General features: G+C 43.1%; 1 protein-coding gene across 6 annotated transcripts in view; it reads left to right on the forward strand.

Moving 5' to 3' along the window:
* lyst (lysosomal trafficking regulator) overlaps positions 1-26,844 on the forward strand; it is a gene marked incomplete at its 5' end in the record, with an annotated part of 45,175 nt that overhangs the window by 8,163 nt on the left and 10,168 nt on the right. Inside the window, 29 exon segments of one of the 6 annotated variants that reach the window (XM_035663286.1) lie at positions 159-249; positions 1,134-3,234; positions 6,365-7,313; positions 7,426-7,611; positions 10,215-10,371; positions 11,788-11,999; positions 12,126-12,192; positions 12,703-12,812; positions 13,480-13,849; positions 13,940-14,096; positions 14,209-14,382; positions 14,479-14,639; positions 15,394-15,584; positions 16,223-16,468; positions 17,762-17,935; positions 18,795-18,944; positions 19,757-19,894; positions 19,980-20,178; positions 20,271-20,399; positions 20,903-21,527; positions 22,579-22,759; positions 23,190-23,359; positions 23,494-23,724; positions 23,909-24,075; positions 24,992-25,144; positions 25,275-25,436; positions 25,823-26,014; positions 26,114-26,325; positions 26,445-26,654. In XM_035663286.1, coding sequence (XP_035519179.1) covers positions 159-249; positions 1,134-3,234; positions 6,365-7,313; positions 7,426-7,611; positions 10,215-10,371; positions 11,788-11,999; positions 12,126-12,192; positions 12,703-12,812; positions 13,480-13,849; positions 13,940-14,096; positions 14,209-14,382; positions 14,479-14,639; positions 15,394-15,584; positions 16,223-16,468; positions 17,762-17,935; positions 18,795-18,944; positions 19,757-19,894; positions 19,980-20,178; positions 20,271-20,399; positions 20,903-21,527; positions 22,579-22,759; positions 23,190-23,359; positions 23,494-23,724; positions 23,909-24,075; positions 24,992-25,144; positions 25,275-25,436; positions 25,823-26,014; positions 26,114-26,325; positions 26,445-26,654 — 8,265 coding nt within the window. 6 annotated transcript variants of the gene reach the window in all.

Here is a 26,844-nt window from a genome sequence, read left to right on the forward strand (position 1 = left end):
AGTAGGAGTAGTAGTAGGAGGAGGAGGAGTAAAACCCAAAGGGACATTTGAGAGTTTGTCTTGATGGGAGTGTCTGGGTGTGCCATCAGAGTGTGACCACAGGGAAAGAGGCAGGGACGCTTTCTAGGTAACCTCAGTGTGTTTTATTGCACTCTCAGGAATTGACCTGCCGGGAGGAGCTGCTCACTTTGCTGCTGTCCCTGCTACCACTGGTGTGGAAGATCCCCGTGCAGGAGGAAAAAGCCCCAGGTCAGTACCTACATTTACTCCCTCTATTATCTGTTCATGTTAATGTTGAGGTTAACAGCACATACCTCACGCTTCCCAGCTGTCATGCCATGCAACTACTTCCTGGTATGTTACTAGTAATATCAATTACATACCCAATTTATGAGTATTGAATTGGCTGTGCATTCGGTTCTTTGTGATTTGCTAACTGTACAGAGGTTTTGGTATATATATATGGTTTGTACAGACGAACTGAAATGCAGACTGCATTTCATGGGCCTGAAATGTTCTCTAGCTTTTTATATTTATATATTTGTTTAATCTTCGTCCATCTTTTACATAATTCTTTAGAAATTATCAAGGTTAAGCTATGATTCAGCATTGGGTTTGGTGGGTGTGAAGGCAGTGGAATGTGTTCACATTTCTGTTGAGTGTACATAGTGTCTGTGATGTTCTTATCAAATGACTCACTTTTATATTTATTTTAATTTTGTATTTTACCTGCTTAATACTGCAAACTGTGTGCTGTTCTTGAGATGTTAGCCATTATAGTCAGGGTCTCCATTATGTTGAATCTTTGTGTTACGAACATTAAGCAGCCATACAAAATTAGAAGTCTAGTGGTTGCTGAGGCCATTGACCTCAAGATGACACCGGTATTTAGTACAGGACTGCTGATTCTCTCTAACAAGGACCCTAGACATTTTTTGCTTTAATTAATTCTTCCTCACTCAGTGTGTTTTAAAAAACACAGAATAGTCTGATTGGCATACAGCTGTGATTTATGTTAATCGTCTTAAACTTTAAAAAGTAATATTTTTTAGAAAATTAAAATGTGATTGTTAATTTGAAGTCTCAATTCCTAAATGTGACTCATCCAGACGGTTGTTTTTGTGTGTTGACAGATTTCACCCTGCCGTCCCTACTGGAGGTATTCCTTAGCCGGGAGGTGAAGGCCACCCCTCTCAGAGCAGGACAGAAGGCTGCGACAGATGAACAGAACTCTGGAAAGCGGCCCCGTGTTGGCAGTGGCACCTGGAAGTCACGGAGGTCGCGCAGGACAGCACAGAGATACTCTGTGAAGGATGCTCGGAAGTCCCAGGTTTCTACCTCAGATTCAGAAGCCAACCCTGAAGACAAAGCTGTCCCAGGCCCCGGTGGTGCAAGGAGCCGTAGGTCACATGGCTCCACCATCCGGGTAAGCTGCCAGCATCATCGTTCAGAGGCCTCTCAGTTAATATCCACCACCGTTACAGAAACCATGAGTGCACCATACCCACACCCTCGAGCCCCTGGGTCCCAGATGACGGACACTGAAACCCTGACAGACCCCGCTGCAATATCAATTTTCAACCGCATGGAAAATTCTCCCTTTGATCTCTGCCATGTGTTGCTTTCCCTGCTGGAGAAGGTTTGTAAGTTTGACATGAGCATCAACCACAACCCTGGCCTGGCAGTTAGTGTCGTACCTACTCTCACGGAGATCCTGACTGAGTTTGGAGATTGCTGTGGTCCAGGGGGAGGGGGTGGAGGTGGAACGGGAGCCGAGGAGCTTGCTGGAGGCTGGACAGAAGAGCCCATCGCACTGGTCCAGAGGATGCTTCTACGCACCATCCTGCACCTGATGTCCGTGGATGTGAGTCAGAGTGAAACCCTCCCAGATAGCCTGAGACGCAGCCTGACAGATCTGCTACGAGCCACCCTCAAAATCCGGAGTTGCTTGGAGAGGCAGACTAACCCTTTTGCTCCTCGGCCTAAGAAGACCCTGCAGGAGGTCCAGGATGACTTTTCATTCTCCCGCTATCGCCATAGGGCCCTTCTGCTGCCAGAGCTTCTAGAGGGAGTATTACAAGTGCTGCTGGGTTGCCTCCAGGCTTCCACGCCCAACCCCTTTTTCTTTAGCCAGGCACTGGAGCTCATCCATGAGTTTGTCCAGCACCGCGGCCTGGAGCTGTTCGAGGCCACAGTGCTGCGGCTGGAGGGACTTAGCAGGGCCAGGGATTCTGAAGTAGTTGGCGAGGCTTCCGAGAGGCTACGAGGTCTCATTGCAGGGGTCTTTAAGATCATCAGTGCTGTCAAGAAGGCAAAGTCAGAGCAGTTGCATCAGTCTGTGTGCGCCAGACGCCGCCACCGCCGCTGTGAATATTCCCACTTTCTGCATCACCACAGAGACCTGTCAGGTTTGCCCGTCTCTGCTTTCAAGCAGGCTGCGAGACGCAACCCCTTTGAAGAGGACGGAGAAGGCAAGGAAGGGATGGAGGGTGACGCCGTGCGTTACCCCGAGCGCTGCTGCTGCCTGGCTGCCTGTGCTCATCAGTGTCTGCGACTCCTGCAGAGACTCTCCCCCAGTGGTCCAGCTGTGTTGCAGGTACTGGCTGGGGTGCAGGCTGTTGGAATCTGCTGTTGTATGGATCCCCGCTCAGTTGTAGGACCCCTGCTCCATGCCTTCCAAGCTCCAGGTCTACGTAGTTACCAGTCTCATGTTCTTAGTGTCCTGGGCAGACTGATCCTAGACCAACTTGGTGGAGGGCAGCCCTCAGAGAAAGCCAAGCTGGCCTCCTGTAACATCTGCACTCTGGACAGCAGCCAGCTGCCAGGCCTGGAGGAGACACTGCAGCACGGGGACCCGTCAGCCGTCTCTACCAGTCTGTGCTACCGCTCCCAGGGTATTCTTCCAAGTGGAGGGGGCGCAGAGGACATGCTGTGGAAGTGGGATGCTCTGGAGGCCTACCAGGAGCTAGTGTTTGGTGATGACTGGCAGCTGAGCCAGCAGATAGCTGGTCACGTGTGCCACCTGACCCTGCGGGGGAATGCTATAGTGCAGTGGCAGCTCTACACACACATCTTCAACCCTGTGCTGCAGAGAGGGGTAGAGCTGGCCCACCATGCCCAACAGCTGGGGGTTTCCACTGTCTGTACTCAGGTCTGCACTTATCACACACGGTGCCTGCCTGTGGAGGTCCTACTCATTTACCTGCAAACGTTACCTGCCCTTCTCAAATCAAGGTGAGCGGTTTTACGTCAATTTAAGATTTAATTTTCCCTCGATCATCCGTCTTTTTTCAGTGGTTGTTTCAGTCTTTCTGAGTTTCCCTGTAGTACTGTACATCATTTCAGGGTTCTGCCAGAGATGTGTTTTAGATTTTACATTTTTTATGTAGATGGATTTGTATCTGTGCTTAGATTAAGTAAATATACAGAAGCAACAATAATGTGTATGGACTGATCTCTTGTTGCATTAAATTGATGCAGATGGTTGTTTTGAAAAAATGTTTAAGCAGATTTCTCACTGAACAAATGAATTCTGCATCTTTTATACTATCACACAAAGCAAATATAATCCGCCAGGTCAAAGTTGAAAGACACCTAATCCACCGGGACATTGTTTGTCATTAGATCTGTCTCTCCAGGTCATTGCTAATTGATGCTAATCCATAATTTATTACAGCTTTGTGGACTGAGTGAGGGATGGAAGATAATTGACTGTTTATGTAACGCTGTTACGAGGACAATAGTCTGGCAAAAGCAGGTGCTTGTGGTGTTTGTCTGGATATATTTAACAAAACCCAAAATGTAATAGGTTTAATACTGTAGTAATTAGGTTTTACTTTTAGTTTGGGTATTATCAGTGAATATTGAGTTCTCAGCTTTGAAATGTGTTTTTCTGACCGTGGTTTAATCCTTGTGACCTGTCTGGATTGTATTCTGGCTCCTGCCCAATGCATGCTGGGATAGATTGAATCCCCTTGCGACCTTAAACACGATCAGTGGGTATAGAAGATTGGATGGATGGATGCTTTGAGTCTGTCAGTGGTGGGCAGACTTCTTAAAATTCAGAGTATGTTGTTCTGCTGTCTGCAGGTTTGAATGGCATTCAAAGTCTTAACAGCAGTCATTTCATCTGAGCCTTTTCAAAAGACACTTTAGAGACAATTTTAGGTCCTTCTGATTATGTAAAAGGTGTCATTACACAGGTAAATCTCACTTTTGGTGTTCTGCCTAAACTTAACATTATAATTTTATCCTTCATGCACCTTCAATGCAACATTGAGGTTCTTATCCTCAGTGGATATTTGTTATGTATATATTTACATAGGAAGCTCATTAATATGTATAATTGGTTGCTCCCGGGATGCATATTTAAATACCTTTTTATTCATGAATTCTTTTGTTAATGATAAACAAATAATGAATACTTGATCAATTCTGTTGTAGCGTACCTATAAAAGTGTGAGTAACACAAGAGCAGAGAAATCATCCTGATTTCAGGCTTTTAAAAGCAAGTTTTCACCCATACTCAATACACGTTGGCTAAAATATCTACCACTGTGAGGACACAAAATCGTATCAACTGTTTAGACGTACGTAATCACCTTCCTGTAGCTACATGAGTGTTCAAAACAACTCTTAGAATTCCACTTTATGTAGCTTTTAATTTATAGCTATACAGTTTACTTAATATATATATATATAATAACACTGGATTTAGTCTGTTTTATCACAGTTGTACATTATTGAAACTTCAGGTGGCAGCACACAAGGTAAATAAAACAACGGTAGCTCCAATGTAACATACAACTGTTTAAAGAAAACGAAAACATTTTTCAGTGTGGCCTGAAACATTGGCAACCAAATTGCAATATTTAATGCCCATCAAGAGCAAAACTATGACTTGTAGGAGCATGCTTAGTGAACTACTGCTTCTGAACAGGGCGAAACAACCCATCCTATATCGCCAGGTTAGACTATACGGCTCCATCTGGTGGGCCAATTACATATTTGGGTTTTTTTTTTTAGATATGGGTACAACATTAGATTAAAGGTATTATTTGTATTGTTAAGCTTGATTGACGTCGATGTGAATGAGGAAGTTTTATCTATTGTTCTGTTGTTCTGTTTTGAAATGGTTAGCAATGGTTATATTTCGTACATATCCTATTTATACACATACTCATTGATTTAAAACAGTTATCTTGTTGCAAGGTAACTTAAAAGACAAGTAATCTCCTCAAAGCTGTACATCATCTGACGTCTTGCGCTGCTCCTTTTTTGCTTTCTGCAGAACTTGTTCAGATGAGAGTATTAAATATTCAGGCTAATGGATAGTCGTCTTGATGGACTTGCACACCACTAATGAAGAGAGGAAATGTTCTGAAAAAGCAGAATTAATCAACTCCACATTCATTTAGAGGAAGGGTGGAGAAAGGGTGTGAATTAGAGGGAAATCAGCAAGTATGTAATCTATTAAATATATCTATTTCATTCCCTGAGCTCAAACCTTCAACTGAACATCTGTTCCTGAACATACTGGGTAGATAATCCCACGCTGAGATTAATGTCAGCACATCTCTTGAGAGTGTTGTTTTCTCCTGCCAAATGTTGTTTTAACCTTCCTTCACAGATGACGCATTAGTCTTTTAAGTTAATTTACCCTGCATTGTAATAGCGTAATTTATTATTCATCAGTAGTGTGTGTATACCAGTAGTAAACAAATTTAAAAGGGTAAAATGTCACCTTCGTTTTGCTAAATAACGTACGATTCACATTCAGATAACTTAAACACAGTGTGACAGAAATTTGTGTTTCATGCCGCTCAGCTAAAAAAAAACACACAAAAAGCATAAAGTTGGAACTTAACAAGTATAGCAGGTGTGTTCATCTGCAATGTTAGTGTCCTTCACAGTTAATTTATCATGTTAATAGAAATAGACTAATTTATTTAAAGCTGTTGTTGTGCCCTGGGGGAAATTATATCTGCAACATGATGGGAGGAAATGAAATGAGTGATGGTAGCAGTGTGACGGGTCCTGTGTGATGGCAATAGCTTCTCCTCTGATTGACTAGTTGTAGAGTTTGTTAGATTAGACCGAGTGGTGCCATTTATTTTAATTGCTGGGAGTTCTAGTAGAGTTTAAATGTGTGCAGTTCACATCTACCCTTTCTGTCACCACATTAATCTGTTCCTTGGGCAGCGAGAGGCATGTGTGTAACATTTAAGTCAATTAATGGCATAGTGCATTAAAATGTTAAAAAATGAATTATGAGTCTTGTTAGTTTCCCATATTTATATTGAGTGTGTGCAGTGTTTACCTTGCTTAGTTTCTTCTCTCTTCTTCTTCATAATTTTTGTTACAGGGTGATCAGAGACCTTTTCGTCAGTTGTAACGGACTCAATCAGGTGACCGAGCTTGTCTACCTAGACCAGACCCGCTCTTTGGCTCTGAAGGTGTTTGAGACTCTGATAATAGGCACTAGATACCAGCAGACAGACGGGGTGCTTCAGGAGTTGGAGAGTGCTGATGCCGAAGAAAGGGAGGCCGTCTTGGGCCTGGCTGAGGAACTGGGGTCCCGAGGGGCTGGAGAGGGCCCGCAGAGCCTCAGCAAGTTCTACGAAGGCCTAAAGGAGGCGTATCCACGCCATAAGAGCCGGAGCGGGCAGGGCCGTGGACCTGGGCGCAGCCGAGCAGAGACTCACCTCCATGTTATCAACCTCTTCTTGTGCGTGGCCTTCCTCTGTGTCAGCAAAGAGGCTGATTCTGACCGGGACTCAGCCAACGACTCTGAGGACACTTCAGGTTACGACAGTACAGCCAGTGAACCCCTAGGCGGGCGATTGCCTTACCTGTCCCCAGACAGCGTGGCTCTGCCCTCCAAAGAGCAGGTACGACGCGCTGCAGATGTTTGGTCAGTATGTCGGTGGATCTACCTGGCCAGCCCTTTGTTTCAGAGGCAGTTCTTCCGGCTAGGAGGACTGGATGTTTGCTTACGCCTCATGGCCATGGTTATTCAGAAGCTTTCCTGTAAGACCAAGGATGGGAAAGCAAAGAAGAAGAGGGACGGTAAGGCCAAAGGCAGCCCCGAGTCCACAGCCTCAGCTACCTCTCTGGGACTGGAGGAGACAGCTCAGGATTCAGCTGACACCTTTGGCATCAGTTCAGCTGAGGGAAAGAGCAAAGATCCAGCAAAGAAGCTGGAGGAAGAGTGGCAACTACAAAGTATTCGTCTCCTTGAGGCCCTGTTGGCCATTTGTCTGCACAGTGCTAACTCGGCCCTGCAGAGGACGGAGCCGGAGCTTTCTTATCAGGTATGTAATTTAATATATTGATCGGCTAATCGGACCACATCAACCACAAAAAAAACAAAAAACAAAAGTTTACCCTGGCTTCCAATAAATTGTTGTCTCCTCTTGTCTGTAGCTCCAGTCAGTGGAAGAGACCCTGTTTGAGGTGAGAGACCAGCTCTCTCGCTCAGGGGTGGTGAACTCTGACCTGGCTGTTCCTCTGTTTGACTCTCTCCTGAGAGTGGCCCTGGCAGAGGTATCATCCTGTCCTGATCCCCCTGAGGAGAAGCCAGACAGGGTGAGTCCTGCCTTGGGAGAAACTGTGAGTGAAGTTACTGCACCTTTTTACATTCTCAAGTTTTTTTTAGCTACTCGTGTATCAAGAGGCAAGTTCAGGTTATAGCCAGCCTGGCACCAGACACTTGATTCCTCTGCAGCTACAGCCGGTGCTATCCATGCTCATCGCAGTATAAAGCTCTGGGCACAATGCTGCCTAATCTTTATCTGTTCTGCTGGACAACCTCTATGCAACAGAAAGAAGCTTTTTAAATAGAATTTCTTTGTATTGAAACTATAAATGTTATTGTTTGTGCCTTTTATGTGCAAATCCTCTTCTTACATCAACAACTTCTCAATCTTGACTGCCTGTTTCCAGTATAGTAACAGTAACATACAGTAGTTACCCATTAAGTGAATGTTGGTACGGTTCAATTAAAATGATTAACTAAGAGAAACCTGGTGGAAAATGGGTTTAAGGTGCTGACCATATACTTTATTACATATTATTGCCATCTCTCTCTCTCTCTCTCTCTCTCTGCTCTTCTCATCTGTCTCTCTTCTGTCTCTCTCTGCCTCTCTCTCATGTGCTCTCCGTTCGCTCTCTGTCTCTCTCTCTCTCTCTGTCCCTCTGTTCCGCCTGTCTCTCTCACATCATGCGTGTTCTCTCTCTCCTTCATCTCTCTCTCTCTCCTCAGTCTTCTTTCTCTCTCATTGTTTTCTGTTGTTTATCGACTGTCAGCTCTATCATATGGGCATAAAATACCCGGAAACAGTTACTAATTAGTAAGTAAAGTAAATTAAATAAGGATCAAATTGTTACATTTCTGCATAGTTTTAATGATTTGCTTGCTTAATCGCGCCGTTTTTTTGTGCTCTGTATTTTGCACATTCTTCGTCATGCCCTTTCATTAAGGAAATGTTCATTACTTGTTTCAACAAGGTAGCAAATTGGCAAAGGCTTCAAGGTGTGAGGCAGAGGTGAGAGCTAGAGAGAGTCGAGAGATATCACATAATTTTAAACAAGCATGTGTGACGGAAAAACAAACTGCATCTTGACGTTTGCTCCCCAATGTATTAGCAATTATCTTCCAACGTGCCCAATGAGCCGCTGTCAAGGCAACAATTGTGATCAGGGCTACTGATCAATACAGGCGATCAGATGAATAATGAATAAATACACAAGTTCTATTTTACAGTTGTTTTTTAATTGCTTTTTTCTCACTAGATTGAAGCAGATTGTGTAAAGTCACCACATACAGCGTCTTTGGCTGAACGCCATGGGCAAATATAAAGAGCCGTGTTTATTTAGGTGGCAACAGGACAATGAAAACATTTTCCAGTCAAGCGTCATCAACATCAGGTCGTGCGGTCACTCACACTATGTTGCTAAGCAGCTGCTATCTGCCTGATATACAACAAAACAGCAGACGTAAATAATGATAGCCCTTGTTTAGACTAAGCAGTGGGTGGACAAATGAGCAGCCTCATTTTGAAACCGCAACCGTTCGCTGTTGTTACTTTGTTTTAAAGATTGTTATATGTTAATTTAAGTTCTTCTAACGTAGTCCTCATAAACATAATGACGGATGAGAAAGAAACTTATTTAAAAACGTTTTTCTTTTATATTATTTATTTTACCTTCTTTCTGTACTGAGTGTTTCCTTATGCCTGTGTATGTACGTGTGTGTGTGTGTGTGTGTGTGTGTGTGTACATATGAGTAGATGCTATTTTAGAGAAGAGATTATAATTTTTCTGGGTGTCCTCACTGAAATCCCGCCCCGCCTGGTAGTGGGGGCCACCCCGTATCACAGCCTTAGATGTGTTTTTCAGAAGTCTTAAAATGCCTGTCTGACTAAGCCTGTTCCAACACAGGAGGATTTAGCTTTTTATATAATAGATTTACCTATTTCCTAAGAGCTTAGTTCTTTCTCAGTGAGCCCAGCAGAGTGTGATGTTCACTTAACTATTGCAAGTATGTGCTATGAAGCTTCAAGATTAGTCTTCCGCCAAAAGGTTTGTCCACTGAAGGACTATTCTTTGAAATGTTCACTTCAGCCACGATTGAATATCAAAGCTGCCTGTCTAGTATCATGTTTAAAGGAACAGAGGTGTGTATAACAGTAAGCCTCTTCTTTGAACTAGTAAACGGTTTAGAGTTCGACTGTTTACTTGAGTGCGAGTGTTTGTTTGTGTGTGTGTGTGTGTGTGCCTACGTGCACATGAGATGACTGACTGTTCACATCAAGGAACTGGCCGTGTGAGTGCAAGTCAGCTGATATTTGTCTTATGACCAAAATCTTGTATTTTTTTCCCTCCTCATCACTTGAAAACATTTTGTTGGCAATTTATTCGCCGTATTAGTGGAAGGACCGCTGCTTGTCATGCTTATTATATTTTAGCATAACATTTTTAGTCGCGGACTCTTTTTTTAAAACAGATCCGGGTAAGCTCTTGTAAAATTAATCTTATTTTACCAACGGCTTAACAGTTAACAAGCTGATGATTTTGGTTTGGTTTTGTTTGGACTGTTTTAGATTTGAAATTCCTGACTTTTTCTTGCCTCCCCTCCTCTTTCTCTCTCTTTCTCTCTCTTTCTCTCTCTCCCTCTGTCTCTCTCTCTTTCTGTCGCACTCTCGTTCTGTCAGAAGCTCCAGGTGTTGACTGAGGGGGCGGCCCCGGCAGGCGATCTGTCTGAGGAGGTGGACGAGGTGCAGAGCTGTGGCGTCAAGCCACCTGGGGAGGAGGAGGGCTACGACGCTGACAGCGAAAGCAACCCTGAGGACATGGCCAAGCAGGAAGAGGGTAGGTCCACACTTACTGCTACACACACACACACACACACACACACGCGCACACACACACACACGCTCTCTTACTCCCATTTACTCCTCCTCAAGAATCATCAGCTACTGCACACATCTGATGGCTCCAAATAATAGTATCTTAGGCTGGTTTATTGGTATTTGCTTTACTTTAGTCTTTTAACTATCCACTGCAGGTTAATTTTTCACCCTTTTTAGTACCCTGGGGTTATTTTAAGAACACTATAAATCACTTTTACTTCATGCACTCTGTCTTCTCTACCATTTGTTTTTGTTGGTGATAAATGTCAACAGACTAATCTTGATGGATTGAGGGGTCATATATTGGTCCCAACCTCTAAACCTGCTGATTTTCAGCCTTGGGAAATCTTGCTTTTCCCACTAATGAATGGATCATTCAATTTGTTGTTGAATTATTATGCGTTATTACATTTTCTTATATTCACTGGAATATTTTTGAGTTAAACAGCATCATGTTTTTTTTTAAGCAATTTGCAGTGTCAAACCCACTTCCTCCTTTGGTTTTCTGTGGAGGATATTTGGCAATAACAAGTGGCTAGTTTTTATCGCATACGTATGACATCGCAGAAACAGGCCTGGGCGCTTTCCTCATAACAGCCTCTTGTGTCAGCTCTGCCTCTCCACTCTGGTCTCGCAGGTTAAGAACGTGGCCTGATTACACCCTTTTTACTTTTTTATCCCTTCAGAATAGAGTCATTGTTTTATGTTTTACAACTACAGTCAGCTACACTCTGTGGCCTCATGAGCTGGATCTTGTGACTTAAAGTTCCCATCAAATGAACTTCCTGGAAAACTTTTACGTCCTGAAAAACACTCAATCTTTAATGCTGACTTCATGCTAGGCAAATAAAAAAATGAACCCCTGCAGTGGTAATCATTGAACATCTGACATGAAATGGTGGTTTGCTGCAATTAAATTCAACCTCAGACCACACACAAGCATCTACATTTTCCACAAAATGGTATTAAGGGATGCTGGGATGGCAGTCGGTATAAGTCTTTTAGTTTATATTTACACAACGCAGCATGTATCTGCATGTGTGAGTGTTGGAGGCAAACTGTGCCGCTGTGCATAGGGAGAGAGAGCAAGCTTCATTAATAAAAGGAGGTCCCAGAAGCTGCGTGAGAGCCTGCTGGCCTGCTCTCCTGTAAATCATGTGGGGACTCCAATGCTGCTCTGAAGCTGAGCACAGGACTGAGGCTAATTCATTTTTATGAGCTGCCTCCAAGATCTCCCATCTCCCGTCAGGGCTGAAGCAGGGAATGCCTGTGGATCATGAAGCTGTTTAACCACCAGTGTGTGTTTCTGTGTTGTCACGTTTATCATCTTTCCACGTCTGTGTCTCTGATCATTTGTGTGTGGTCGTTCTTTCAGGAGTGAAGGTGGAGTCTGCTGCGCTGCGTGAGTTTGCGGTGGTGGTGGACGGGCCCGGGCATGGCGTGCTGCTTTTCCCAGAGATCTGCACAATGGAGCTGCAGCTTCTCGCCTCTGGCTCTCCAGACCTGGAGGTTCTGAGTCATGTGTTTCACAGCCTGCTGGGTGCCGTGCACGCCAACCGCCGTAATGCTGCTTTGCTCTATGACCAGGTCAGCCTGACCACTTCTGCCTTTTTTGTACTATTCTTAACTGCCCTGCAGGCTGTATTTGTCTCTGTCTTCCACCTCAACTCTGCTCTGATGAATATGGCTGACCCTCTGTTCTGGTCCTCACAGGGAGGAGTTAAAACCATCCTGTCTGGCTTTCACAACATCCTCAGCCAAACAGACCCCTCCTTTACAGGTTTGTTATTTCTTCTGGCTTATTTTTGCCTTATCTCACACTGTAGGATATTATTTATGTGTGACATCTAGTGGAAAAAAAAACTGTGTACACTCAGTTTGCCGTGTTCTTAAGATTTTCTTTCCTGCTGCTGACATTTCTACTGGGTCTTCAGGGTTCAAACGTCATACTCAGTGTGAATAATTTTAGCATTTTGTGGGGAAATTTGTACCCGATGCAGTGTACCCTGTTTGCAGTGTTGGTTGCAACCTGCTTTCTTTTGACTGATTTCTCAAACATCACAATGATATCAATAACTCTTGACAATTTGAAGTTAGATTTGAGTATTGTATGTTATGCACTTATATCTGACGTGCTCATCTTTGGCATTTTTTGTTTACCAGATATATTTTCTGCCAGAAGCAAAGCAGGCAGCGATGATGTTTTGTGTTTTTGCCTGTGGTGTTCTGGTGCATGCCCAAGTGAATGAAAACTGTTTACGTAATCTGCTCTTCATTTGTCTACCTTCAGATTGCCAGACTGTGCTAGTGGAGCTGCTGGTTGCCATGGTGAGCCAGCGAATCACAGCGGAGGAACTGGCTCTATTGATTCGCCTCTTCCTGGAGAAAACCCCACCTACTGTAAATATACCTATCAGTCACTCAACAATGCATTGTTAGCTTACGTTCATGGTGTCTGCACATTAAATATTTCAGCAGGAACGAGAAATTATTTGTAAGACATCCTTTATGTCACACTCTCTTCTCACTTCTTGGTTCTTTAAAACTCATCAACACATGATGCTCCCCTGGGCTCACTTCAGTCTATATACAATTAACACCAATGTGTGCGGAACAGATGTGACGCTACAACCTATTACCACAGGTCTGTGTTTAATTGGAATCCAGCAGCAGACATCATTAATAACCTGTCTCCAAGAAATAGATTACCAAAAGGGAAGAGAGGTTTATTTTTATCCAACGTAATGACATGTGACCTGTGGTTGCCATCTATGAAAATGAGACACATCAGTGACTGCAATAGTGTTGCTCTTTTTGTACTGCTACCCAGGTTTTTTCTATTTTAGATGTTTTGCTACATTCTTCTTTATTGTTTATGGCTTATTTATTAAGACTCACGGGGTTAGCACAGGTTTATTACTATTTTAGATGGATCATGCAGAAATTAAACAACTCTGTAATGTGTGTATGATATTTTTCTTAATTTGACTTAATTTAGGGATCTAAAAATAATTAGATTGGATAGAGTTTGTCCCTCTCACGTCCCATTTGCTTTGTTACCTGCCAGGAGATTTTACTGAAAGGCATCTTACAAATCGTTGAGGCCAACATGAATATGGAACCTCTTCACTTCCTGACCTTTCCAATAATCCTTGGGGCTTCGACACCTGGAGGGGTGTCCGCCAGCTCCAGACAGAATGGTGCTGCCGGAGGGAAAAGCGTTGGTTTGCTCTGGAAGGGCAAACTGTCTCCTGGACGCAGGGAGGGGGATACAGAGTACCGGCCAAGCCACCTCCATTCCTCTCCCTGGCACATTGCTCCTCTCCACTTACCCCTGGTAGGGCAGAACTGCTGGCCCCACATGGCCAGCGGCTTCAGTGCCTCTATGTGGCTGAGGGTGACCGAGCACGAGGAGAAGGAAGGGGACAAAGACGAGGGTGAGGCACAGATCCTGCACCAAAACATTATTATGCTGGAATTCCATAAACATGAACTTGTTTTGAGATTCTTTACTCATTGTCTTTCAGAAGAGAGTAACCCTCCCGCAGCGGAGTCTCAACATGGCTCCTCTCACGCTGGGACGAGATTAGTGGAGGAAGGCCTCGTTCATATTCTGTCCATGGGCTCCAAGGCACTGATGCTTCAAGTGTGGGCAGACTTCTCTACAGGCTCTCTCACATTCAGGTGAGCTCCAGCATAGACTACAGTCTCAAGATGTGTGTGAAGAATGGGTTACTAGTTCTCTGCATTCATAGTTTATGGACCTTGAAGTATTGTAATGTGCTGTTTTCCTCAGGATTTGTATAGACCCAAACGATGAGATAAAAGCGGGGCTGCTGGCGCAGGCAGACTCTGCTGAAGAACTACTCAAAGCAGGCCAATGGCAGCACCTCGGGCTCACTTACACCCAGCAGCCAGAGGGCAAGAAGAACATCCATGGCCGTGTAGTTGTCTGGGTGTGTGGCATTAGGTGAGGAACTTTTGTAACAGCAAGAGTAAGGATTTGGATTTTAAATCCGGTAAATAAGTGAACATTAACCTTCATTTAATCTGCTCTCTGTTCTAGGAAATGTGAGGTGTCTTTGGACTACACTCTACCGAGAAAGTCCAGTTTATCATCCGACAGCAACAAAACCTTCTGCATGTTGGGCCACTGTGTGCCATCCTCTGGGGAGCTGTTGAAGCAGGGTGGATGCTGGAGCATGGGCACTGTGCTTCTCTTTAACGGTAGGACCCCTGTTAACTCATGTCTACTTTATCAGACTGGAATCATGTGTCTGTAAGCTCTTAGACACTTAATCCCAGTCAGTCATTTTACTCTACATGCATATGTGCAATCTGTTTTAATCCTTTTATATAATTTTATCTGTTCGGCCTCACTGCTGCTCTCTGGTGGAACACTCATCAATGTCTCTCTTATAAGCAGTATTTACTGTACGTAGATGTACATTAATGGTTTTTGGTGTAGTTATATTTTAAAAAACATATCCCGTCTATTCGCTGTAAAAGGCTGTTTCTGGCGTGCTGTAGATTCTCCGCATTCTCTCGGGAGGCTTACTGAATACTTCTCTTGTTGCCTCTAATTGGCTGTGAATGGCTTGCCTCTAGGCGATCTCAACCTGTGAACCCAACTGATGTCTTTAGACAAGCTTTAGCCTCTCCGCTGTTGTTGGGATTCATCGTAGGTAGCAGTGTCTTCTTGAAAAAGAAGGACTGTGAGATTCACCAGAGTTTCATGAAAACAAGAAATAAAACATCAAGGCTCGCCGTGGCTCCTCGTGGGTCTCGCTTTGCGTCACATTATATGTTACTGCCTTATGGATTATTAATGGAATAATCTAAATAATTTACTCATGGAGGTTGACTTAGGGTCCATGTCTAAATTCTCACAATTCTGTTTCCTGGCTTCCAAATTACAGAATTTTGAAGAGTTTGTCTCATTAGGGCAGTGATTGTGACTCTGTTTGTCTCCATCTTTCAGGATCCAGAATTGGATCTGAGGAGGCCCTCTACCTGTATACCAGCGGGCCAGACCTCACCTCGATCATGCCCTGCAAATACGGCAAACCCAGTGGGACATTCTCCAAGTTTGTCACTGAGGAAGGCCTGAAGTGTGAGCATGTACGAGAGCTCCTGATGAAGAACAAGGATGTGGACACAACAGCTTTGGTTGTAAGTATTTGTTAACATGACAAATTAACTCAGAAATCTACATCAGACAACACGCACTTGTGAAATAAAGAAATATTGTATTGTCACTGTTGTGTCATCTGTTGATTCTAAATGCAGACTGCCACTGCTGTTAAACCCTGTACTTTGTGTTTCAAGTGCTCTGTAACCATAGCAAATCCCTCCTATGTCTCATTTATTGTTTCATTTCACGGTGTATGAGTAATGTGCTGTTCCAATTAGCTGTCATTAATGATACTGCACGGTAGGAAGTCATTTTTCCCCAATGGAAAAAGCTATTACAGTTAAGCTGCAGCTATTTCAGTGAGACTGAAAATAGTTTTTCTCTCATTAAATGCTAATGGATTTGTTGATAATAGCTCTGCTGATAAAAGAAAAGAAAAGAAAAGAAAAGAAAGGAGTAAGACAAGAAGAATGAATGATCTTTATAACTTTTGTTAAACTCTAAACCGAGTTTAACCCAGGTCTACATCCACGCTTAAAATTGTAGCCTTGAGCTACCTGTGCTCCTTGCTTGGGTCTAATTGAATTTCAACAAAAATAACTGTAAATAATTGAAAGTCACAGGATGAAAGTTTAGCCTGAAAAATGATAACCGTGTGTGTTGTGTTTCTGTATAGGAGAGCTTGGCTGTAGTGTATGCTCCAAGCAGTCCCAGAGTCTACACTATCTATGAGCCTGTAATCAGACTGAAGGGTCAGGCCAAGACAGTTGTTACCCAGCGGCCATTCAGCTCCAAGGAAGTGCAGAGTGTTTCCCTGGAGCCGAACTCTCTCAGAGCTCTGCTCCCCATTGAAACCCAAGGCCTGCAGAGTGTCTTGCACAAGATTGGAGGAACAGGAAATTTTGTCTTCCTCTATGCACAGGTAGGATGATTCAACATTTTTAATGGAGCTCTCACTGAGTCAGAGGAGATCATGATTCTCAGTTGTTGTGATATTTCTGGAATGCTTTGGATTTAGACGGAGGGGGGAAAAGTGACATTTTGATTTAATAAACTAGAAAAATTCAAAGTCACCTCACAGTAATGTAGGAAAATGGGTCTCATAACTTCACACGTTGATTGCATTAGTTTCTGCTTGTCAGCTGTTCCTCTATTACTCCTTTGCAACTTTTTTATAGACGACACACACAAAGAAATCATTGAATGAAAAGGAAGTTTTACACCAGTGCTGTTTAGTAGATTTAAGATTAGTCGATTGCTTAATAGTTGTGGTAACTATTTTAATAATTGTTCGTCTTTCGTTTTCAAGTAAAAATTCCAGCATCTAAAATCTGAGAATTTGCTGCTTTTCCTTGTCTCGGCAGTTAATTACTTTAGATAATAATTTATATGAACTTAATCATTAGTTTCAGTTTGAAGACCCATTTTATTTATAAATCCATATGACCAGCAAGGAAATTCATTACTACTGTAAGACCAAAAGATAAATGGCAAAGCTGTGATATTTTTGTAGGTACTGTATTTTTTCAGGAAATGACTTATCTCATGTTTGAACTGTAATTAGCTACTTTATTCATCATATATTCAAAAGTGTGACCTAATTAATTATTTCAGTTACAGGCCACCTTCCTGTGTAGGTTGAGTAAAGTCATATTAGTGTTGTTGCAGTTGTAACAACTTGCCAATAGAGATCATAGTTGTTGTTTTTTTGAGAGCATATTGTAGCAAGAATACGAACAGACAAAAGGGGGAAAGAGAAAAAACACTGCCCATCCTAAATAATAACAAACACCAAAGTCATAATTAAATTAAACACAAAAAATGCAAAAGTGCATATACATGGTCAAATTAAAGGACTATACGCAGCAAGGTGCTTTACACCCTGAAAAAGATTTCTCATCAAACACATCTCCTCTATCTTTATTTTAAAATCTTGGTTTCTTCAGATGTAATGTTTTTGCCATTTCTCTCAACCACAAATCATATGTAGGTACAGAGTCTTTTCTCATGGTTACTGGCAAAAGAGAAGCTTAGAGATCGTAGTTTAATGTCACTTTTAAAGACAAACTTGGATATAAGGCTCATCTTTACTTTCATGAGAACACAATAACTGTAGCAGCAACAGTGTGAAATAATGTTTTAGAAAGGAAGCAACACATAACATCATTTCTTTTGTTCTTATTTCGTCTCTCCTCTCTGGGTCTGCGGTGTCCAGACGGTGGAGCTGAGTGACTGTGAGAAGACCCAGGCTCTGGCCCTGCGGGTGCTGCTGTCTTTGTCCAAGTTTAACCAACACCGCATCCATGAAATGGACTGTTACCATGGTTACTCTATGATCCACCAGGTCCTCATCAAGTCCAAATGCATCGTGGGATATCATATGCTGAAAGTGAGTCACACCTTGAACTCTATGCTTTCTTCTGTACCCACAGCCTCCACTGGTCTATGCAGTAAAACATTTTCATTTTTTTTTTACCGTGAACCTGATCCAGCCCGACACACTGGTGCCTCTCTGAGCCAGTGTTGGTGACCCTGCTGTTACTTGACCCTCTGGCTGTGTCTGTAATTGAGCTGTGTGATGGCTGTATGCTGAAATGGATTCTGTCTGACTTGATGAAACACTGAGCCTCCTGCAGAGTCACACAGCACTTCTGATTGCCTTTGTCACTTTAGGCTTCCACATATTGCATTGTATATAGCACAGAACTGCACCGATTAGTGATATTAAATCATAATCATTCCTGTATGTAAAGGAACGTGCTGTGCTACAGTTGTTGGATTTTTGTTCACTTGTACTTTTCTGTTTATGCTGCAAAAGAAATCTCTCTTTTGTAAGTTTAACCTTTTTATTGCATTGAATTCACTTGTCAGACAGATGAATAATATAACTAACTGTGTATGAGACTGCAAGCTTCTATCTTACCTCAGTGTAGAGACCCAAAGGACTGCAAGATTTATAACCACTGCAGTGAAGCTGGTCACAAATGATGTAGTCAGATCAATACAGACAGGGCTGCTGAGGGAGTAAATGGCATTTCTTTTTGACGGAGTGATAAGCAGTCCAAAAAATGGACTTCATGGAGAACTTATTGATGTCTGGGGCTTTGCACTGTAAGGTTGTTTCTGGAGAGATAGCGATTATCAATATTTTGAGGCGTGTGTCTGATGAGACTGACCCGCACTGTGTTATAGAAACACCATAGAAGTGGCTGTATTTCTGATGTGCTGGGCATATTCTGTCTGTCTAGACTCTACTGGATGGATGTTGCAGTGGACCCATCCTCATCCTGGGGGACGATGGGCAGTTCCGTTTGGACACCGAGTCCGTCGCTGTGGTGCAGGATATCAAGCTTCTGTCAGATGTTCTGTTGGACTGGAAGATCTGGGCCACGGCTGAGGTAAACACATACAACACAGGATCAATCATATGCCATTAGTTACAGGATATATAACATAATGTTTATACATACATTGAGCATACAAAAAGTAGGCGATTGTTATAAATTCAAAGTTTTTATTGTTTTTTTTTTTAGTCGATATGAAGTAAAACTACAGTGTGAACAAACTGTTACTCAAGATGATTTGCTGATGTCCCATCAGACTGAAAGCTTAGAAAAATAGGAAAAGAAAAACATTGTTAATGCTGAATAACTTTACTGAATCTGAACATCTAGTTTCTCCTGAGTTCTGTTCATTTATTCCCATCCATTTCTGATGAGGGGAAGAAAGCTCAAAACATCATCATCTTATGATGAGCTGGTAATGGATTCATACACCTCAGGAGCAGCTCTCAGTGGTCACAGCCTCATCAATTACAGTTTATACCTTTTCTTTTCTTTTATTTAAAAAAGAAAATACACTTTGCAAGGACTAAATTGGTTTGAACTCATTTTCATCTTGATTTTATGTCCTGACAAACCCAAAAGTTTGGGGAGGAAACACTAATGGACTGCTAATCATGCAGTCTGCCTAGGTAAAGAATAAATGTTTAAAGTAGAGTGTTTACACTGCAGATTGTCTTTTTAAAATCAGAGTGTATTTACACTGACAAAATCGAAGAGTCCTATATGGATTTGCATTCTGCGCAGCCCTGTTTTACTGTGCTGAGGATCTCTCAGCTCCAGCTCCAGCTCTCAGCTTAGATGATGAAAAACCAGGTAATGTGTCTGCCTCTCCATTGTTATTCACTGTTTGTGTTTGTTTATGTCAGTGTGGAGTGTGGGAAACACTGCTCGCTGCCTTGGAGATCCTTATCAGGGTGCACCACCCGCATCAAGTATTCAACATCCGTCAGTTCCTCAAGGCTGAAGTAGTGCATCACTTCCTGCTCACCTGCCAGGTGTTACAGGTAGGTCACTGTCATAAAGCCGCTGCCCCGTAACACCCTTTATCTCTTCAGAGACTGTTACTGACCGCATTGTGTTTGTCTTAAGGAGCATCGGGACGATCATCTGACTGCAATCCCGCAGGAAGTCTGTCTGTCATTCGTCAGAATCATCCAGGAGGTGCTCGGGTCTCCTCCGGACATGGACCTGCTGAAGCTGATCTACAACTTCCTGCTGGCTGTACACCCGCCTACCAACACCTATGTCTGCCACACTCCATCCAGCTTCTACTTCTCACTACACATAGGTGGGGAAGCAGCACAGTTGAAAGCAGCACCTCTGTATCAAAGGGCCATTCATTTAATGCACTGAGTTCTTTTGATGTGTCTTATTTGTCAGATGGGAAGCTGTACCAGGAGAAGGTGCAGTCCATTATGTACCTGAGACACTCCAACAGCGGAGGAAAGTCCGCCAGCAGCTCTGTGGTGTCACTCTCCCCGACTGTCTTCACTGATGCTCCCCATGACGGTACGACTGCTTAAAAAAGATTTATTCTAACTGCTGCTCTTAACAGTAGTTCTTACACAGCCTGTCTTTATTATACATCTTAAATATCTTTCCAGCTAGGACCATTTTAGCTCTTTTATTTGAGCTTTCATTGTTCTACTCAGTTTTACAATTATAAGCCTCTTTTATCATAATAACCTTCCTTTTTTAGTTTTGTTCTTTTTATTTCTTTATGACTGTGTAAATGAAATAGATTTGGCTGTGATGCTCGCAACAATACATTGTGCTAAATTCAACAGGACAAAAACAACAAAAAGATAAATGTAAAATGTTGTCAATAAAAAGCAATGAATGTGCACTACCACATCATGTTCATCACAGTTACACATCTATCAATATTATTCAAATATAACACTTGCAGTGCTATTTGCACTGTTGTTACATAATGCGTCTGCATGCAAATAAGGCCCTTTGTTACTTTCAGTTACAAAGTCTAATAAAGTGCTGAATCATTTTTTTTCCAGGTCATCTCCACGGTCCTTCCCCTGAACACGGAGCTGATGATCAGTCGTTACGGCCACCTAGTCTGGCGCCATCTCCATACTCCTCCCCTCTACTGACACCTCGACTCGGACACGGTAGCTCAAATGAGGCAGGTGAAGGTGACGGGGTCTCCCTCGCCACTCAGCAGGCTCTTGGCAGCACTGAGACACTCAAGAAGGGCGGAGGTGACGAGCAGCTCCTGAGCAGCTGTGAATCAGCCAAGACGATCTGTGATTCTAAGGACATAGGTGAGGGAGGAGCCCTGCGCACCCCTTCCATCAGCGTGGAGGAGGAGCGGGACGAGGCGGCAGAGGTGGACAGCCTTGCGGAGGGCAGTGTGGGGGTGGCGGAGTCTGAGGACAGGTTTGACTGGGCCAGTGATGAGGCGCCACGCCGCCCTGACAGCCTGAAAGGTATCCAGTCCTTCCAGAGGAGCCACAGCAACCTGGCCAGTCTGGGCCTGGCCTTCCCAGCTCCGAATGGATCGTTAGCAATCGGCCGCTGGCCCAGTGCGGCTGACCGGAACTCTATGCCTGAAGACTGGGAGAGCTACACCTACTCTCCCGGCTACGAGAGGGCGCACAGCAAGACTGAATCCAACGACAGGTACGGTGTCATTGTAGCTTGTTTGAGTTTCATATACAACATTACTGTACCTCAAGAAAAGGCTGTCTGTTCTGTGGATACTTGGTATCATTGCTAATTATAATCTTAAATCAGTCCATACCAAACCTTGGCCAATCTCTAAACAGTGAGCACTAACACTCTCTTTCAACATTATATCTAATTGCACGTACATGTGTATGTGGGTTTTTCTCTGGTACCTCCAAAAGAGGGAAATACCCCGACAAAGACATGCAAAAGGATTTGCATAATCTAAATACAGTTTTGTTATGTTGATAATCCATAGCCAACTTCGAAAATAATTTGTACTTCTGTGACAGTTTCAGTTTATTTCTACATCCCAGAAAGCTTCTGACATAAGCTGATAGGAAATTAAAGAAAGATTTTCTTATTGTAATCCTGCTTTCTCACCAAAGTCACCAATGTCTTTTTATTATTCACAATGTGGCCTGTCTGACATCAAGACATCTGCTTTGATTTAGTGATGATTTTCCAGCTGTGCAGAAAAGAAAAAAACCCAAATTAATGGCAGGTGTTTGTTTTATATTTTGATTTTAAGCTTTAACTGCTTTGGCAATGTTAATGAAAATAGATACTTTGAACAAGTCTTCACTGAGGAGTGCAACAGATTGTTTTGTGTTCTTTGATAAATAGTTTCTCTTTTTACTGATGCAAGTTTTATAACACTGGGCTGAAAAATATTCGTTCTCAGTTATCAAAACACATTTCTCCAGCACCTTTTGTGTGCAGCGTTTTGTTAGTAAATGTATAAATTTGTCTGGTGCCAAGAAATTAAAAAGATAATTGCTTTCTCAATTCTATCACAGCTGATTGTGAAAATACTTAATTTGAACACTCAGGCTCTCTTTACATATTGCATACAAAATGCACGACAAGTGACAATTCGTGAGACTAATCTAAATAAATATTGTAAAAGTTCTGTAAAACCTAAAATTATATCAGAATATCCTTTTGTTTTCTCTATTTTGAGAGCACAGTACACAGTAACTGAAGTCTAAGCTGTGTTTCTCAGGTCCAGCACTGAGGACTGCCTGGTGCTGATCTGCTGTGGACTCTATGATCTTCTGAAGGGCATCTTGCAGCTGTTGCCTGACCTCATGCTTGAGGAGGTGATGGACAAGCTCATCCAACCAGAGGCCCTGATCGTCCTGGTTAACCATTCGTCGCCTCTCATCCAGCAAGGAGTCATGAAGGTTGGTTCCCCTCCGATGAATCTCGTATACTGTATGGCAGGTTGATGTGATTTGGCGCCTGGAGTCAAAGTGATGAATGTTTTTGCTGAATCCCTAGAAGTCACATTTACACATTTATGTTATTTTTCAGAGCTTTAGAGGTCCTCTTAGGCAGATTTTGTTACCTTCCCCATTTCCAGCTAAGCTAACCTACTGGTGGTGATAGCTACATATTCATCATACAGACATAAAAATGGTATCGATCTTTTCATCTAACACTCAGTATAATGGCAAATAAGAGGCCAAAAATGTCTATACTATTCCTTTAATTGTCTGTGATAAAGATTTGTAAGAAGATACTGTACTCTGAAATCGATGCCAGGATATATTGCCAGTGTTGAGGCATTACCCTTTTCAGGTTCAGGATATTGTTCTGCCCTTTTTCTCCTAGCTGCTGGATGCCTATTTCAGCAGAGCCCTCAAGGAGCAGAAGGAGAAATTCCTGAAGAACCACGGCTTCTCGCTGCTGGCCAACCAGCTGTACATCCATCAGGGCAGCCAGGGGCTCCTCGAATGCTTTCTGGAGATGCTGTTTGGACGGTCGGTGGGCCTGGAGGAAGAGTGAGTACTGGGGCAATACACTCTTGAGCACCATAGGCTGTTTTTTATCTTATAATATTATGCATAAGATTGTCTACAGTGTGAATAAATGTCTTTGATGCACACCACAATTTTTTATCCGTATTTCTTTCCAGTCTGGACCTGGAGGAAATGGAAAATATCTCACCCTTCAGAAAGCGCTGTATCATCCCAGTGTTGGGTCTTATTGAGAACTCCCTGTATGAGAACTCCTTGGTGCACAACATCCTGTGTATGCTGCTTCAGCTCCTCAACGCCTGCCCCAAGCTGGCAGACATCCTGCTAGACCACGGGCTGCTCTACGTGCTCTTTAACACTCTCTCCACCCTCAATGGCATGGAGAACGGGTACGGCTGCCAGAACAAGAGGATGATTCATTCAAACACCTCCATGGGTTCATGGGTTTTTGTCTTAAACCTTTGAGCCATGAATTAAATCATTAATCCTCTCACTGTTCATTGATCTGGCATATGCAAGTGGTAGACTTCCTGTGCTTCATATTTTTTTGTTCTTATTGTCCTTCCTCTGCAGTATTCCCCTGAATGACTACAAGCTCTTGGTGTGTGACATCCAGCAGCTGTTAGTTGCTGTGACTATCCACTCCTGCAGCTCTTCAGGGTCCCAGTACTTCCGCATTATTGAAGACCTCATTACCTTGCTGGGTTTCATGCAGACCAGCAAGATGCGTCGCACACAGGGTGAGGACAGGATTTCTGAAACTCAATACACATGCAAAATACATCAGCATTGTCATCAACTATGCTCTGCAGTTCTGGATGATATCAAGCTGTCAGGCTCTGCTGCAGAAAGAAACTGGGCTGTCACTTTATTATCTACAAGTGCAGAGTGGAAAACCATTTGAGAAAAAAATGTAATTTGAGGAATATCTCACATCTCCATCTTCTCACTAAATGGTTTTCTCTCATTTTTCCCTAAATTTGCTCTCTGAAAAATATCTTTCCCGTCTCTTCCCCATTAGCACTTTTATTTGCTGTTTTTTATCTGATATAATCATTCTGTGATCACGGAAACATTACAAAGGCATTATGGCTCAGTACATGGCAACCTTTATTATTGCTTGTTTGTCGTTTTAGTTATACTCAACTATATTACTGCCCTCATTGGACCTAATGCAAGAATGTTTTTTTTGACATAAACATCTCTTACATTTCTCCCAAGTTAGATTCAGCAAACCCTCTTAACTGCACAAACCTGTTGTAAATGACTCCTTTCAACTTGATAAATGCCACTTAATTGACTTCCCCTTATTGCTATATAAGGCTACCTTTTCATCTATGTTTGTGGGCAAAAAAATAATTTAAAATTGTTAAAAAAAAATTTATTTATCAAACAAGCAATCAAGAAAATTACTTTTTATTTTGTTGATTCTGGTAACATGTTTTAACTCAAATTAAAGCATAATTTTTAGTCAAACAAGTGTTTTTACCTCTGTTGAGAGAGGCAGACTGTTTAGACATAGTCTGGATCCCTCGTGAATTACATTTGTACTTAAGAGAAAAGTACGATGTACCTGCCACGAATCAATCTGTACACATCTTCATCAGTCTCTACTTCCTACATGACAAAGTTTATTGTGTCTTATTGTTTTCCCAGAGATGGCAGTGGCTTTGCAGTTCCGCGTCCTTCAGTCAGCAATTGAGTTCATAAAGACAACAGCCAATCAGGAACCTCAGAAGCTCAGCAGCTCAGTTAATGCACCGACCTCTCCACATCACGCCATCTACCAGAAGCGCAAGAGCATCGCAGGTGAGCATTTCACACAGAAACAGTAGAAATCAGTCGTGCAGTTTTTCAGTGTTGAGGCAGAATTTCAGGCATTTCACTTCTCCACTCTCACCTGTCTGTTCATTGATCCTCTCCTCATCCCGATCTGAAGGTTCCATTGCCATGAAAGACTCCATTATCCCCCGCATCCCCAGACAGCACTACTGCTCCTATGGTCAGATCCCAATGTCCCCTCCCTTCAGCTTCCTGTCCCAGGACTCCCCCCTCCCCTCCCCCTCTGGAGCTCCATCCTATATGCTCCACTGTGACGCAGGTAGCTCAGAGTGTGGTCCACAGTGGAGAACATCCTCCCTCTCATGGGGCATGTCTCCCACGTTTTGCTGTGAACTCACCCTATCCCCTGCACTCACCTCGGGATTAATTCGCCCAGTACTCTCATGCGCTACTGGTGCCTTTGTGTGTGCATGTTTGAATGCTTAACTAAATCAGGGTTAAGCATTTTAGCACAGACGGCCTTTTATAGATCTTTATAATCTCCTCTGTGTTTAGTGATTTATGAGATATTTGCATAACCTTACTCTGAACTTGAAAGGAAAAAAGCGTAAAATATAAGCGTGCTTATATTTACAAATGGCTTACCATCATGTGCGCCCAGTTTATGTTCTCACAACTGAGTCTATACTGATATTGTGCTTGTAGGCCGGCGCCGGTTCTCTCTGGCCCAGACTGACTCTCTCCTGATGCGGATGCGCTCTGTAGCCAGTGATGAGCTCAACCAGATGATGCAGAGGAGGATGAGCCAGGAAAACCCCATTCGTGCCAGTGAAACTGAGTTCGTCCAACGGCTGCAGAGGCTTGTTGTCCTTGCTGTCAACAGACTCATTTATCACGGTATGAAACTTCTCCCACTAATCAATTCAAACATTACAAGAGAGTAAACCCAACATTCTCTCTAACCCTGGTTCTTTTTGAACGTGTCTCTCATTTCAGATGTGAGTCAGGACTTATTTGACCTCCTGAATATCCCAGACTCTCCAGACCAACAGCTTTTCACACCAGATCCAGGTGATCAACCACAGGATGATAGCGGCTCTGCCTCTATGCCACACTCTCCTACTCCCTTCACCCTGCCACCTGCCAGCAAGAAGAGCTTTCAGAAAGACATCCTCAGACTCATGATGGACGGGATCAAAATCAGCCTGGTATGAAGACAGTCACTCAGAAGCTTTTAATTGCTTTATAACTCTTTATAACTCTTTTTAGCTGTAAAAGGTTAATTTCTATATTGTGAGACTTTGTGTTGATGGTTGTGATCACACAGGGCAGCACCGGTCGAGGAGGAGCTCCACATCAGCAGTGGCGAAGGATCCTGTGGTCGTGCCGGGACACTTTTCGGGTCCAAATCGGTCGCCTGCTCGTGCACACACTCAGCCCTGCGCTTCCTCTGTCTGACAGGAAGGAGTCGCTGGAGTTTGTGTTTGATCCCAGACATCTAGATATCCTCAAGGAGAGCCTTAGCCCGGGTCTAGAGGTGAGTGTGAAGGAAATCATTAAAGTGTGTTTGTTACCTCTCACATCAGCTTTGCATTTGTTCCCTGCCACTGGTCAATGTAAGTATTACAGCCCCATTTTTAGCTACACAATGCAGAAGCTTCATCTGTTATGCGAGTGAGTAGCTTTGTTTGTCATTTTCACTCCTACAGGCAAGTTTTCCAGCAGCT

The sequence above is a fragment of the Morone saxatilis genome, unplaced genomic scaffold, assembly GCF_004916995.1.
Source record: "Morone saxatilis isolate NCDOM2014 unplaced genomic scaffold, NCSU_SB_2.0 Contig19, whole genome shotgun sequence".
NCBI lineage: Eukaryota > Metazoa > Chordata > Actinopteri > Moronidae > Morone > Morone saxatilis.